General features: G+C 47.4%; 1 protein-coding gene across 3 annotated transcripts in view; it reads right to left on the bottom strand.

The window, feature by feature from the left end:
• Positions 1-13,821, bottom strand: part of pald1a (phosphatase domain containing paladin 1a) — a 161,013-nt gene that overhangs the window by 90,244 nt on the left and 56,948 nt on the right. For all 3 annotated transcript variants that reach the window (XM_045687471.1, XM_045687472.1, XM_045687469.1), the window contains 9 exons: positions 13,706-13,810; positions 12,882-12,977; positions 12,180-12,314; positions 11,398-11,514; positions 11,053-11,232; positions 9,372-9,569; positions 7,981-8,121; positions 7,055-7,126; positions 5,027-5,167 (listed from right to left, as the gene is read on the bottom strand). In XM_045687471.1, the coding sequence (XP_045543427.1) occupies positions 5,027-5,167; positions 7,055-7,126; positions 7,981-8,121; positions 9,372-9,569; positions 11,053-11,232; positions 11,398-11,514; positions 12,180-12,314; positions 12,882-12,977; positions 13,706-13,810 (1,185 nt within the window). The remainder of the gene's footprint in view (positions 1-5,026; positions 5,168-7,054; positions 7,127-7,980; positions 8,122-9,371; positions 9,570-11,052; positions 11,233-11,397; positions 11,515-12,179; positions 12,315-12,881; positions 12,978-13,705; positions 13,811-13,821) is intronic.

Below are 13,821 nucleotides of genomic sequence, written 5' to 3'. Positions count from 1 at the left end.
ACAGACTACAGACCACTACGTACTGAAACATGGAGCTATTCTGTCTGATCAAACAGACTACAGACCACTACGTACTGAAACATGAAGCTATTCTGTCTGATCAAACAGACTACAGACCACTACGTACTGAAACATGGAGCTATTCTGTCTGATCAAACAGACTACAGACCACTACGTACTGAAACATGAAGCTACTCTGTCTGATCAAACAGACTACAGACCACTACGTACTGAAACATGAAGCTATTCTGTCTGATCAAACAGACTACAGACCACTACGTACTGAAACATGAAGCTACTCTGTCTGATCAAACAGACTACAGACCACTACGTACTGAAACATGGAGCTATTCTGTCTGATCAAACAGACTACAGACCACTACGTACTGAAACATGAAGCTACTCTGTCTGATCAAACAGACTACAGACCACTACGTACTGAAACATGAAGAAGATACTCTGTCTGTACCACACACATTCACAATGGAAAACAAGAAACCTCCAGCTGACAGAGAGATAGGAGAGAGAGAAAGAGAGATAGGAGAGAGAGAAAGAGAGATAGGAGAGAGAGAGGAGAGAGCGAAGGAGAGAGGGACCTACAGAGAGAAAGCGTGAGAGAGGGACCTACAGAGAGAAAGCGTGAGAGAGGGACCTACAGAGAGAAAGCGTGAGAGAGGGACCTACAGAGAGAAAGCGTGAGAGAGCGACCTACAGAGAGAAAGCGTGAGAGAGGGACCTACAGAGAGAATGCGTGAGAGAGCGACCTACAGAGAGAAAGCGTGAGAGAGGGACCTACAGAGAGAATGCGTGAGAGAGGGACCTACAGAGTGAAAGCGTGAGAGAGGGACCTACAGAGAGAAAGCGTGAGAGAGGGACCTACAGAGAGAAAGCGTGAGAGAGGGACCTACAGAGAGAAAGCGTGAGAGAGGGACCTACAGAGAGAATGCGTGAGAGAGGGACCTACAGAGAGAAAGCGTGAGAGAGGGACCTACAGAGAGAATGCGTGAGAGAGGGACCTACAGAGTGAAAGCGTGAGAGAGGGACCTACAGAGTGAAAGCGTGAGAGATGGAGGGGTGTGTGTGTTACTCGTGTCTGATTCACGTTGCCCTGCTTCCTTCCAGCAGCCACATCAGGCTCAGTTTATCACCTAGACCTGCCGGCTGGACAGGAGGCCTCCGCTACACGTCAGGAGACGAGAGGAGCTGGAGGCTGGACAGGAGGCCTCCACTACACGTCAGGAGACGAGAGGAGCTGGAGGCTGGACAGGAGGCCTCCACTACACGTCAGGAGACGAGAGGAGCTGGAGGCTGGACAGGAGGCCTCCACTACACGTCAGGAGACGAGAGGAGCTGGAGGCTGGACAGGAGGCCTCCACTACACGTCAGGAGAAGAGAGGAGCTGGAGGCTGGACAGGAGGCCTCCACTACACGTCAGGAGACGAGAGGAGCTGGAGGCTGGACAGGAGGCCTCCACTACACGTCAGGAGACGAGAGGAGCTGGAGGCTGGACAGGAGGCCTCCACTACACGTCAGGAGACGAGAGGAGCTGGAGGCTGGACAGAATCTAATAATCAGCCATGACAGATATTCTACAAGGAGAATGACAGACTCCTCATTCAACACTCATATACAGGATTTGGATTCCTTCCCCCGAAGTGGAAAAAGTTACCTGGTCAGCTACCCCACCACAAAGTCACCACAAGTTTCTAAATGAGAGATTACTGGATGTAGAGATGATCACTATGACGGGTAAGAGTGCTGCAAACGCTGCAGAGAGGACAAAGACTATCGATGAATAAAACATTACAGAATAATATGTCTCAGAGTGGAAGCAGTGGCAGGGTTGGACTGCTGCTGTGTAGAAAGAAAGAAAGAAAGAAAGAAAGAAAGAAAGAAAGAAAGAAAGAAAGAAAGAAAGAAAGAAAGAAAGAAAGAAAGAAAGAAAGAAAGAAAGAAAGAAAGAAAGAAAGAAAGAAAGAAAGAAATCTGAAGACAGAGTAAAAGCTTGAGAGTGAGAGCAGGGGGAAAGAGAGAGACAGAGAGAGACAGAGAGAGACAGAGAGAGGGCGGGACAATGAGGCCCATTGATAGTGTGGAGACGGAGCAGGGTACCTCCGGCTAACCCATGTGCAGCCAGGCAGCCTCAGAGTGCAGCCTCAGTACAGACAGACACACATTGATTACAGTCTGTATTACAAATGGCAAAAACAGAGAGAGCAGAGCACTGCAGCCCTGTTGAACTTCAACTACAGGATCCCTCTCTCCACACACACACACACACACACACACACACACACACACACACACACACACACACACACACACACACACACACACACACACACACACACACACACACACACACACACACACAGTTACTCAACCCTGCACCTTAGAGGCTGCTGCCCTATGTACATAGACATGAAACACTGGTCACTTTAATAATGGAACACTAGTCACTTTAATAATGTTTACATACTGCTTTACTCATCTCATATGAATATACTGTATTCTACTGTATTATATTCTACTGTATTTTAGTCAATGCCACTAATATGGATATATTCCTTAACTCCGTGTGTATGTATTGTTGTGAATTGTTAGATATTACTGCACTGTTGGAGCTAGAAACACAAGCATTTCACAACACCCGCAATACGTGTGTATATGTGACCAATAACATTTGAATTGATTTATCACCCACCCCCCCCAGGACAGGAGTCAACCAGAGCTGTAATAGTAGTAGACACATAGGACCCAACACACTATACAATGCTTCCTCAATGAAGAGTTCAAATCAACTAGTCAATATTAACCAGTATATAATATATATATTTTTTATTTAACTAGGCAAGTCAGTTAGGAACAAATTCTTATTTTCAATGACAGCCTACCTAGGAACAGTGGGATAACTGCCTTGTTCAGGGGCAGAATGACAGATTTTTACCTTGTCAGCTCGGGGATTCAATCTTGCAACCTTTCGGTTACTAGTCCAACACTCTAACCACTAGGCTACCTGCCGCCCCTAATTACCATAAGCAACAACATATTATTCATTTCTAACCAGTACTGCACCCTAAAGTCAAAGAATTAACATTAAACAACAACTACTAAACAAACATAGTATTTGTAGATGCTTATGAGTACCTCGGGTCCAAGACATGACTAGTCACCTAAAAACAAGAGCATTACTGCCATCAATGGGCCAGGAGTGGAACTGCAGCCATCTATGGGCCAGTAGTAGAACTGTAGCTAGATAAAAACAAGAGCATTACCACCATCTATGGGCCAGTAGTAGAACTGTAGCTAGATAAAAACAAGAGCATTACCACCATCTATGGGCCAGTAGTAGAACTGTAGCTAGATAAAAACAAGAGCATTACCACCATCTATGGGCCAGTAGTAGAACTGTAGCTAAATAAAAACAAGAGCATTACCACCATCTATGGGCCAGTAGTAGAACTGTAGCTAGATAAAAACAAGAGCATTACCACCATCTATGGGCCAGTAGTAGAACTGTAGCTAGATAAAAACAAGAGCATTACCACCATCTATGGGCCAGCAGTAGAACTGTAGCTAAATAAAAACAAGAGCATTACCACCATCTATGGGCCAGTAGTAGAACTGTAGCTAAATAAAAACAAGAGCATTACCACCATCTATGGGCCAGTAGTAGAACTGTAGCTAAATAAAAACAAGAGCATTACCACCATCTATGGGCCAGTAGTAGAACTGTAGCTAAATAAAAACAAGAGCATTACCACCATCTATGGGCCAGCAGTAGAACTGCAGCTAAATAGTCTTGTCTCTCCCATTGGGTTGTACCAGTTCAGGGTCATGCCTTTCAGACTAGAAATGCACCTGTGACACATGACAACCATTCCCTTATATCAGTGTGATCAAAACAGTGTTTTAATGAGTTGACATTATTTGTGTTATTGTTAGGTAGTGTAATATAAAGGCAGGTGTCGCCCCCTACTGGACATGTCTGTAGGTGCAGATGATAATCACTCAGGTGGCTGTCTATGGGTGTATGGTGGTGTATGGTCTAGTATGGTTGTCTATGAGGTGTATGGTAGTGTATGGTCTAGTATGGTTGTCTGTGAGGTGTATGGTGGTGTATGGTCTAGTATGGTTGTCTATGAGGTGTATGGTCTAGTATGGTTGTCTATGGGTGTATGGTGGTGTATGGTCTAGTATGGCTGTCTATGGGGTGTATGGTCTAGTATAGTTGTCTATGAGGTGTATGGTGGTGTATGGTGGTGTATGGTCTAGTATGGTTGTCTATGGGTGTATGGTGGTGTATGGTCTAGTATAGTTGTCTATGAGGTATATGGTGGTGTATGGTCTAGTATGGTTGTCTATGGGGTGTATGGTCTAGGATGGTTGTCTATGGGGTGTATGGTGGTGTATGGTCTAGTATGGTTGTCAATGGGGTGTATGGTGGTGTATGGTCTAGTATGGTTGTCTATGGGGTGTATGGTCTAGGATGGTTGTCTATGGGGTGTATGGTGGTGTATGGTCTACTATGGTTGTCAATGGGGTGTATGGTGGTGTATGGTCTAGGATGGTTGTCTATGGGGTGTATGGTGGTGTATGGTCTAGTATGGTTGTCTATGGGGTGTATGGTCTAGGATGGTTGTCTATGGGGTGTATGGTGGTGTATGGTCTAGTATGGTTGTCTATGGGGTGTATGGTGGTGTATGGTCTAGGATGGTTGTCTATGGGGTGTATGGTGGTGTATGGTCTAGTATGGCTGTAATGTGGTGTATGGTCCTACCTGTCTATAGGTATGTAATGGGGGGGAGGTCCTACCTGTCTATAGGTATGTAATGGGGGGGGTGGTCCTACCTGCCTATAGGTATGTAATGGGGGGGTGGTCCTACCTGTCTGTAGGTATGTAATGTGGTGTATGGTCCTACCTGTCTATAGGTATGTAATGGGGGGATGGTCCTACCTGTCTATAGGTATGTAATGGGGGGGTGGTCCTACCTGTCTGTAGGTATGTAATGGGGGGTGGTCCTACCTGTCTGTAGGTACAGATGATTATCTCTCTGAGGTGGTAATGCATGGGGGTCATGGTCTCGCTGACTGAGTCCAGAGCCATGTCCACCTCCCTCTTCATCTGGTGACCGTCCGGCAGTAGTCTAACTAGCTGCATCACCACCTGGGAACAGACAGGACAGAATACACACACTGACTGTCAGACAGGACAGAATACACACACTGACTGTCAGACAGGTAGCGTAGAGAGATGGTGGTGACGTGTTACCATGGACCCCAGGTAGCGTAGAGAGATGGTGGTGACGTGTTACCATGGACCCCAGGTAGCGTAGAGAGATGGTGGTGACGTGTTACCATGGACCACAGATAGCTTAGAGAGATGGTGGTGACGTGTTACCATGGACCCCAGGTAGCGTAGAGAGATGGTGGTGACGTGTTACCATGGACCACAGGTAGCGTAGAGAGATGGTGGTGGCGTGTTACCATGGACCCCAGGTAGCGTAGAGAGATGGTGGTGACGTGTTACCATGGACCACAGGTAGCTTAGAGAGATGTTACCACAGACCCCAGGTAGCGTAGAGAGATGGTGGTGATGTGTTACCATGGACCACAGGTAGTGTAGAGAGATAGTGGTAATGTGTTACCATGGACCCCAGGTAGTGTAGAGAGATGGTGGTGACGTGTTACCATGGACCACAGGTAGTGTAGAGAGATGGTGGTGACGTGTTACCATGGACCACAGGTAGTGTAGAGAGATGGTGGTGACGTGTTACCATGGACCCCAGGTAGCGTAGAGAGATGGTGGTGACGTGTTACCATGGACCACAGGTAGCGTAGAGAGATGGTGGTGACGTGTTACCATGGACCCCAGGTAGCGTAGAGAGATGGTGGTGACGTGTTACCATGGACCCCAGGTAGCGTAGAGAGATGGTGGTGACGTGTTACCATGGACCCCAGGTAGCGTAGAGAGATGGTGGTGACGTGTTACCATGGACCCCAGGTAGCGTAGAGAGATGGTGGTGACGTGTTACCATGGACCACAGGTAGCGTAGAGAGATGGTGGTGACGTGTTACCATGGACCCCAGGTAGCGTAGAGAGATGGTGGTGACGTGTTACCATGGACCCCAGGTAGCGTAGAGAGATGGTGGTGACATGTTACCATGGACCCCAGGTAGCGTAGAGAGATGGTGGTGACGTGTTACCATGGACCCCAGGTAGCGTGGAGAGATGGTGGTGACGTGTTACCATGGACCCCAGGTAGCGTAGAGAGATGGTGGTGACGTGTTACCACGGACCCCAGGTAGCTTAGAGAGATGGTGGTGACGTGTTACCATGGACCCCAGGTAGTGTAGAGAGATGGTGGTGACGTGTTACCATGGACCCCAGGTAGTGTAGAGAGATGGTGGTGACGTGTTACCATGGACCACAGGTAGCGTAGAGAGATGGTGGTGACGTGTTACCATGGACCCCAGGTAGTGTAGAGAGATGGTGGTGACGTGTTACCATGGACCCCAGGTAGCGTAGAGAGATGGTGGTGACGTGTTACCATGGACCACAGGTAGTGTAGAGAGATGGTGGTGACGTGTTACCATGGACCCCAGGTAGTATGTAAGTAGCCTTGCCCTTGGCTTGTGCGAACCAGACCGGCTCAGAACGCTGTTTCTGAAGCAACTTGATGTACCAGTACACCCCCTGGACAGGACACTAGTCTATCTCCTCAATACACCCCCTGGACAGGACACTAGTCTATCTCCTCAGTACACCCCCTGGACAGGACACTAGTCTATCACAGGGCCTTACCCCCAATCTATCTCCTTAATGCAGAGTGACAAGCAGAGATGTATCATGTCCCATTTTGACAGAGTTTGGTGTGACTGTCGGCCAGACTATTCCAGACCAGAGGAGAATCTTGTCTGCAAGGTGGTTGCTAGGCCACTACAGCTCTAACACTGAGCTGTAGCACTATAGTCTCTGCTATGTGGTCAACCTAAAACTCTTATGTTTCATTCAAACCCTCTTTTGGTAAAAGTCTCTATGTTTGTTACTCACCTTGAATTCTCCCTTGGTGTACTTGGCATCAGGAACACTGACAATCTCATCATCACCAAACTCAGGAAAGCCCTATGGCAGAACCAAACCAACAACGGATGAGCATTGCTGTTTTAATACTGGTTTAACAGCTCTGGTAACATCTGCAATGTGTTTATTACACAGCAAATAAACTATTCCTGGAATATAGGTTGGTTTTCCAGAATAGACTCTTACAGTGAAATGTCAGACAGTGAGGGGAGTGTAGTCTTACAATGAAGTGTCAGATAGTGAGGAGTGTAGTCTTACAGTGAAGTGCCAGACAGTGAGGGGAGTGTAGTCTTACAATGAAGTGTCAGATAGTGAGGAGTGTAGTCTTACAGTGAAGTGCCAGACAGTGAGGGGAGTGTAGTCTTACAGTGAAGTGTCAGACAGTGAGAAGTGTAGTCTTACAGTGAAGTGCTAGACAGTGAGGGGAGTGTAGTCTTACAGTGAAGTGTCAGACAGTGAGGGGAGTGTAGTCTTACAGTGAAGTGTCAGACAGTGAGGAGTGTAGTCTTACAGTGAAGTGCTAGACAGTGAGAAGTGTAGTCTTACATTGAAGTGCCAGACAGTGAGAAGTGTAGTCTTACAGTGAAGTGTCAGACAGTGAGGAGTGTAGTCTTACAGTGAAGTGCTAGACAGTGAGAAGTGTAGTCTTACAGTGAAGTGTCAGACAGTGAGGAGTGTAGTCTTACAGTGAAGTGTCAGACAGTGAGGAGTGTAGTCTTACAGTGAAGTGCTAGACAGTGAGAAGTGTAGTCTTACATTGAAGTGCCAGACAGTGAGAAGTGTAGTCTTACAGTGAAGTGCCAGACAGTGAGAAGTGTAGTCTTACAGTGAAGTGCCAGACAGTGAGAAGTGTAGTCTTACAGTGAAGTGTCAGACAGTGAGAAGTGTAGTCTTACATTGAAGTGCCAGACAGTGAGAGCAGCTATGACCATGGCCGTTGTGGTTCTTCCCTTGCCGTTGGAGCAGTTGAACACGAAGGCTGAGCGAGAGTCCTCAGCCAAGGTACTCTTCATGGCCTCCAAGAGCTGGTCAAAGTCCTGAGTAAAACAACACACAGGCGCACACACACACAGGCACGCACACACATACAGGCACGCACACACACACAGGCACGCACACAGGCACAGGCACGCACACAGGCACAGGCACGCACACACACACACACACACACACACACAGGCACGCACACACACACACAGGCACGCACACAACAGATGGCGAAATTCAGTTCTACAGTTCATAAAACATGTAATAACATTCAACACCACTAGAGGGAGAACAAAGATTTCCATTTTTCACCCTCATTTTTATTTATTTTACCTTTATTTAACTAGGCAAGTCAGTTAAGAACAAATTCTTATTTTCAATGACAGCCTAGGAACAGTGGGTTGTTCAGGGGCAGAACGACAGATTTGTACCTTGTCAGCTCAGGGATTCGATCTTGCAACCTTTCAGTTACTAGTCCAACGCTCTAACCACTAGGCTACCTGCCTCTAACCACTAGGCTACCTGCCTCTAACCACTAGGCTACCTGCCTCTAACCACTAGGCTACCTGCCTCTAACCACTAGGCTACCTGCCTCTAACCACTAGGCTACCTGCCTCTAACCACTAGGCTACCTGCCTCTAACCACTAGGCTACCTGCCTCTAACCACTAGGCTACCTGCCTCTAACCACTAGGCTACCTGGCTCTAACCACAAGGCTACCTGGCTCTAACCACTAGGCTACCTGGCTCTAACCACTAGGCTACCTGCTCTAACCACTAGGCTACCTGCTCTAACCACTAGGCTACTTGCTCTAACCACTAGGCTACCTGCTCTAACCACTAGGCTACCTGCTCTAACCACTAGGCTACCTGCTCTAACCACTAGGCTACCTGGCTCTAACCACTAGGCTACCTGGCTCTAACCACTAGGCTACCTGCTCTAACCACTAGGCTACCTGCTCTAACCACTAGGCTACGCTGCCGCCTCATATCAGCCCCATGACAACCTGTCACTGACCCTCATATCAGCCCCATGAAAACCTGCCACTGACCCTCATATCAGCCCCATGAAAACCTGTCACTGACCCTCATATCAGCCCCATGAAAACCTGTCACTGACCCTCATATCAGCCCCATGACAACCTGTCACTAACCCTCATGTCAGCCCCATGACAACCTGTCACTGACCCTCATATCAGCCCATGAAAACCTGCCACTGTAGTGCCTCCACAAAACCATTACCTTTGTGTGTGCGTGTGTGTGTTTGAATGTGTGTGTGCATGTGTGTCGTCTGCCTTTACCTCCTCCTTGGGGGCGCAGCAGTCTGACAGAGGGATGCGTTTATAGAGCAGTCCCTGGTGTGTTCTCTGGTACTGGTTGAAGACCTCCTGGACCGTCAGACAGGTTTTAAACATCTTCATCTGTTTCTCCTGCTCCAGAGTGACCTCCAGCCACTTCTGGGCTCTCTGAACCTCCTCTCCCAGGGCTGTCTCTAGTTTCTGGGGTAGAGAGGAGGGGGAGGGACAGTCAGACTGGGGCTCACTTTACTTTACTGGTTTATTGTCCACGTAAGGATCACTTAGTACCTCTATGTACTGGGGGTTAGGGTCAGTTAGTACCTCTATGTACTGGGGGTTAGGGTTAGTTAGTACCTCTATGTACTGGGGGTTAGGGTCACTTAGTACCTCTATGTACTGGGGGTTAGGATCAGTTAGTACCTCTATGTACTGGGGGTTAGGGTTAGTTAGTACCTCTATGTACTGGGGGTTAGGATCAGTTAGTCCCTCTATGTACTGAGGGTTAGGATCAGTTAGTACCTCTATGTACTGAGGGTTAGTTAGTACCTCTATGTACTGGGGGTTAGTTAGTACCTCTATGTACTGGGGGTTAGTTAGTACCTCTATGTGTGTGGGGTGAGGACATGGATGTGTTAGTACACCAACAGTATGTGGACACCTGCTCATCCAACATCTGATTCCAAAATCATGGGCATTAATATGGAGTTGGTCCCCCCCTTGGCTGCTATAACAGCCTCCACTCTTCTGAGAAGGCTTTCTCTAGATGTTGGAACATTGCTGTGGGGACTTGCTTCCATTCAGCCACAAGAGCATTAGTGAGGTTGGTCGTACTGATGTTGAACGATTAGTCCTGGCTCGCAGTCGATGTTCCAATTCATCCCAAAGGTGTTCGATGTGGTTGAGGTCAGGGCTCTGCAGGCCAGGCAAGTTCTTTCACACCGATCTCAACGAACCATTTCTGTATGGATCTCGCTTTGTGCACATGGGCATTGTCATGCTGAAACAGGAAAGGGCCTTCCCCAAACTGTTGCCACAAAGTTGGAAGCACAGAATCGTATAGAATGTCGTTGTATGCTGTAGCGTTAAGATTTCCCATCACTGGAACTAAGGGGCCTAGCCCGAAGCATGAAAAACAGCCCCAGACCATTATTCCTCCTCCACCAAACTTTACAGTTGGCACTATGCATTCGGGCAGGTAGCGTTCTCCTGGCATCTGCCAAACCAAGATTCTTCCGTTGGACTACCAGATGGTGAAACGTTATTCATCACTCCAGAGAACGCATTTCCACTGCTCCAGAGTCCAATGGCAGTGAGCTTTACACCACTCCAGCCAACACTTGGCATTGAGCATGGTGATCTTAGGCTTGTGTGCGGTTGCTCGGCCATGGAAACCCATTTCATAAAGCTCCTGATGAACAGTTCTTGTGCTGACGTTGCTTCCAGAGGCAGTTTGGACCTCGGTAGTGAGTGTTGCAATCGAGGACAGACCATTTTTAACGCGCTACACGCTTGAAAGTCACTGAGCTCTTCAGTAAGGCCATTCTACTGCCAATGTTTGTCTATGGAGATTGCATAGCTGTGGGCTCGATTTTATACACCTGTCAGCAACAGGTGTGACTGAAATAGCCTAATCCACTAATGTGAAGGGTTGTCCACATACAGCTGTATATATAGTGTATAGTACCTCAATCTGTGTGGGGTCTGTGGCAGGGACAGGGATGTGTTGCTCCAGACAGGACGGCTCTCTGGGGGTGAAGACCTGTCCGTTCCCCTCCAGAACCAGCTCCTCCTGCAGGTTGACCCACAGGACGTGGCTGTACTTCCTCTTCTCATCCGTCAGGTGGGTCAACACCACACCCGTCGCCTACAGAACACACAACCCAGCAGATACGCTTCAGTTCAGCTTCACAGACAACTTACTGGATCAACTGGGACGTCTTCAAATGTTATGTCTGCTAAAGATAGAAATGGCTGAAACTAGCATTTTGGACGTTGACCAAATGTGATACGGGCTTGGTGTTGATCATACCTCTGATGTAGGCTGTGACATGCCGTAGACGGGCATCTTGGGGACTCTTCTGAAGTTAGCCACCTTCATCTCCTTCACTGTGCTGAGTATGTCTGGAGACAGGTACTCATGAGCAACCTGCACGCGAACGCACACACACACACACACACACACACACACACACACACACACACACACACACAGTAAGTCAATAAGATAATGAGTTAGATTTCCAGTGAATGTATTCATTACACAACGAAAACGAACATGAACTGAGTTCCATGTTCTGCAGTGGGTCTGACTGAGTTCCATGTTCTGCAGTGGGTCTGACTGAGTTCCATGTTCTGCAGTGGGTCTGACTGAATGTGATGTTCTGCAGTGGGTCTGACTGAGTTCCATGTTCTGCAGTGGGTCTGACTGAGTTCCATGTTCTGCAGTGGGTGTGACTGAGTTCCATGTTCTGCAGTGGGTCTGACTGAGTTCCATGTTCTGCAGTGGGTCTGACTGAGTTCCATGTTCTGCAGTGGGTCTGACTGAGTTCCATGTTCTGCAGTGAGTCTGACTGAGTGTGATGTTCTGCAGTGGTCTGACTGAATGTGATGTTCTGCAGTGGGTCTGACTGAATGTGATGTTCTGCAGTGGGTCTGACTGAATGTGATGTTCTGCAGTGGGTCTGACTGAATGTGATGTTCTGCAGTGGGTCTGACTGAATGTGATGTTCTGCAGTGGGTCTGACTGAGTGTGATGTTCTGCGGTGGGTCTGACTGAGTGTGATGTGATGTCATTTGGTGGGAGGTTCTCACCAGAACGCGGGCTCCCTTGGTGACGAGATCAGGCGGAGCGGAGAGTTCTGATAGGTCCATACAGGCCAGCAGGCGGTACACCCAGGGGTGAGCACACAGCCACTGGCTGAAGTTGGACGCAAAGCCAAGAGAATACTGCAACACCACAAAACAGACGTAAAGATTGAGATGTCTTTGTTTTCCATGGTAAAAACAGGAAATAAAGGTTGAAATGTCTTTGTTTTCCATGGTAAAAACAGGAAATAAAGGTTGAGATGTCTTTGTTTTCCATGGTAAAAACAGGAAATAAAGGTTGAGATGTCTTTGTTTTCCATGGTAAAAACAGGAAATAAAGGTTGAGATGTCTTTGTTTTCCATGGTAAAAACAGGAAATAAAGGTTGAGATGTCTTTGTTTTCCATGGTAAAAACAGGAAATAAAGGTTGAGATGTCTTTGTTTTCCATGGTAAAAACAGGAAATAAAGGTTGAGATGTCTTTGTTTTCCAAGGTAAAAACAGACATAAAGATTGAGATGTATTCGTTTGGTAAAAACAGGACACTTGTCATCTCAAAGCACAGACAATGACAGACAGAAAACAAGCAGAGTCAATGCTAAATAACATTGGCCTGTATGTACGGGTGAAAGATAATACTCGCTATGGGTCCTTGCAAAATGTAGTGCACGGTAAAGGGAATAGGGTGCCATTTGGGACAAAACCATACCTGTTCATGAAGGTATGCGTTGAACACAATCAGGTAGAAATAGCGTTCCAGGCTCTGGATGGCTCTGTGGAGAAAGTAGTCTTTGGTCGTGCTTCCCTAGAAGAGACAGACATCAAGGAGTCAGACAGTAGTCTTTGGTCATGCTTCCCTAGAAGAGACAGGCATCAAGGAGTCAGACAGTAGTCTTTGGTCGTGCTTCCCTAGAAGAGACAGACATCAAGGAGTCAGACAGTAGTCTTTGGTCGTGCATCCCTAGAAGAGACAGACATCAAGGAGTCAGACAGTAGTCTTTGGTCGTGCTTCCCTAGAAGAGACAGACATCAAGGAGTCAGACAGTAGTCTTTGGTCGTGCATCCCTAGAAGAGACAGACATCAAGGAGTCAGACAGTAGTCTTTGGTCGTGCTTCCCTAGAAGAGACAGACATCAAGGAGTCAGACAGTAGTCTTTGGTCGTGCTTCCCTAGAAGAGACAGACATCAAGGAGTCAGACAGTAGTCTTTGGTCGTGCTTCCCTAGAAGAGACAGACATCAAGGAGTCAGACAGTAGTCTTTGGTCGTGCATCCCTAGAAGAGACAGACATCAAGGAGTCAGACAGTAGTCTTTGGTCGTGCTTCCCTAGAAGAGACAGACATCAAGGAGTCAGACAGTGGTCTTTGGTCGTGCTTCCCTAGAAGAGACAGACATCAAGGAGTCAGACAGTAGTCTTTGGTCGTGCTTCCCTAGAATCATAACATACTAGCTAAGCACTGCAGCATCATATTACTGTATCAACATCATCATAGGGTACTGATAACGTTTTGATCAATCTGAAACATAAACCCACCTGAATTTGATAATCATCTCCGATCGCTTCAAGCTTCTTCTTATTTTCATATATCGCTTCTTTTATGTTGTGCATTTCTGAACACAGAGCGATCGCTTGGTCAACCTGAAGAACCA

This window comes from Salmo salar, chromosome ssa01 (genome assembly GCF_905237065.1).
Source record: "Salmo salar chromosome ssa01, Ssal_v3.1, whole genome shotgun sequence".
NCBI classification, from domain to species: domain Eukaryota; kingdom Metazoa; phylum Chordata; class Actinopteri; order Salmoniformes; family Salmonidae; genus Salmo; species Salmo salar.
The sequence above is the reverse complement of the archived record's forward strand: the minus strand, read 5'-3'. Positions and strand labels throughout refer to the sequence as shown.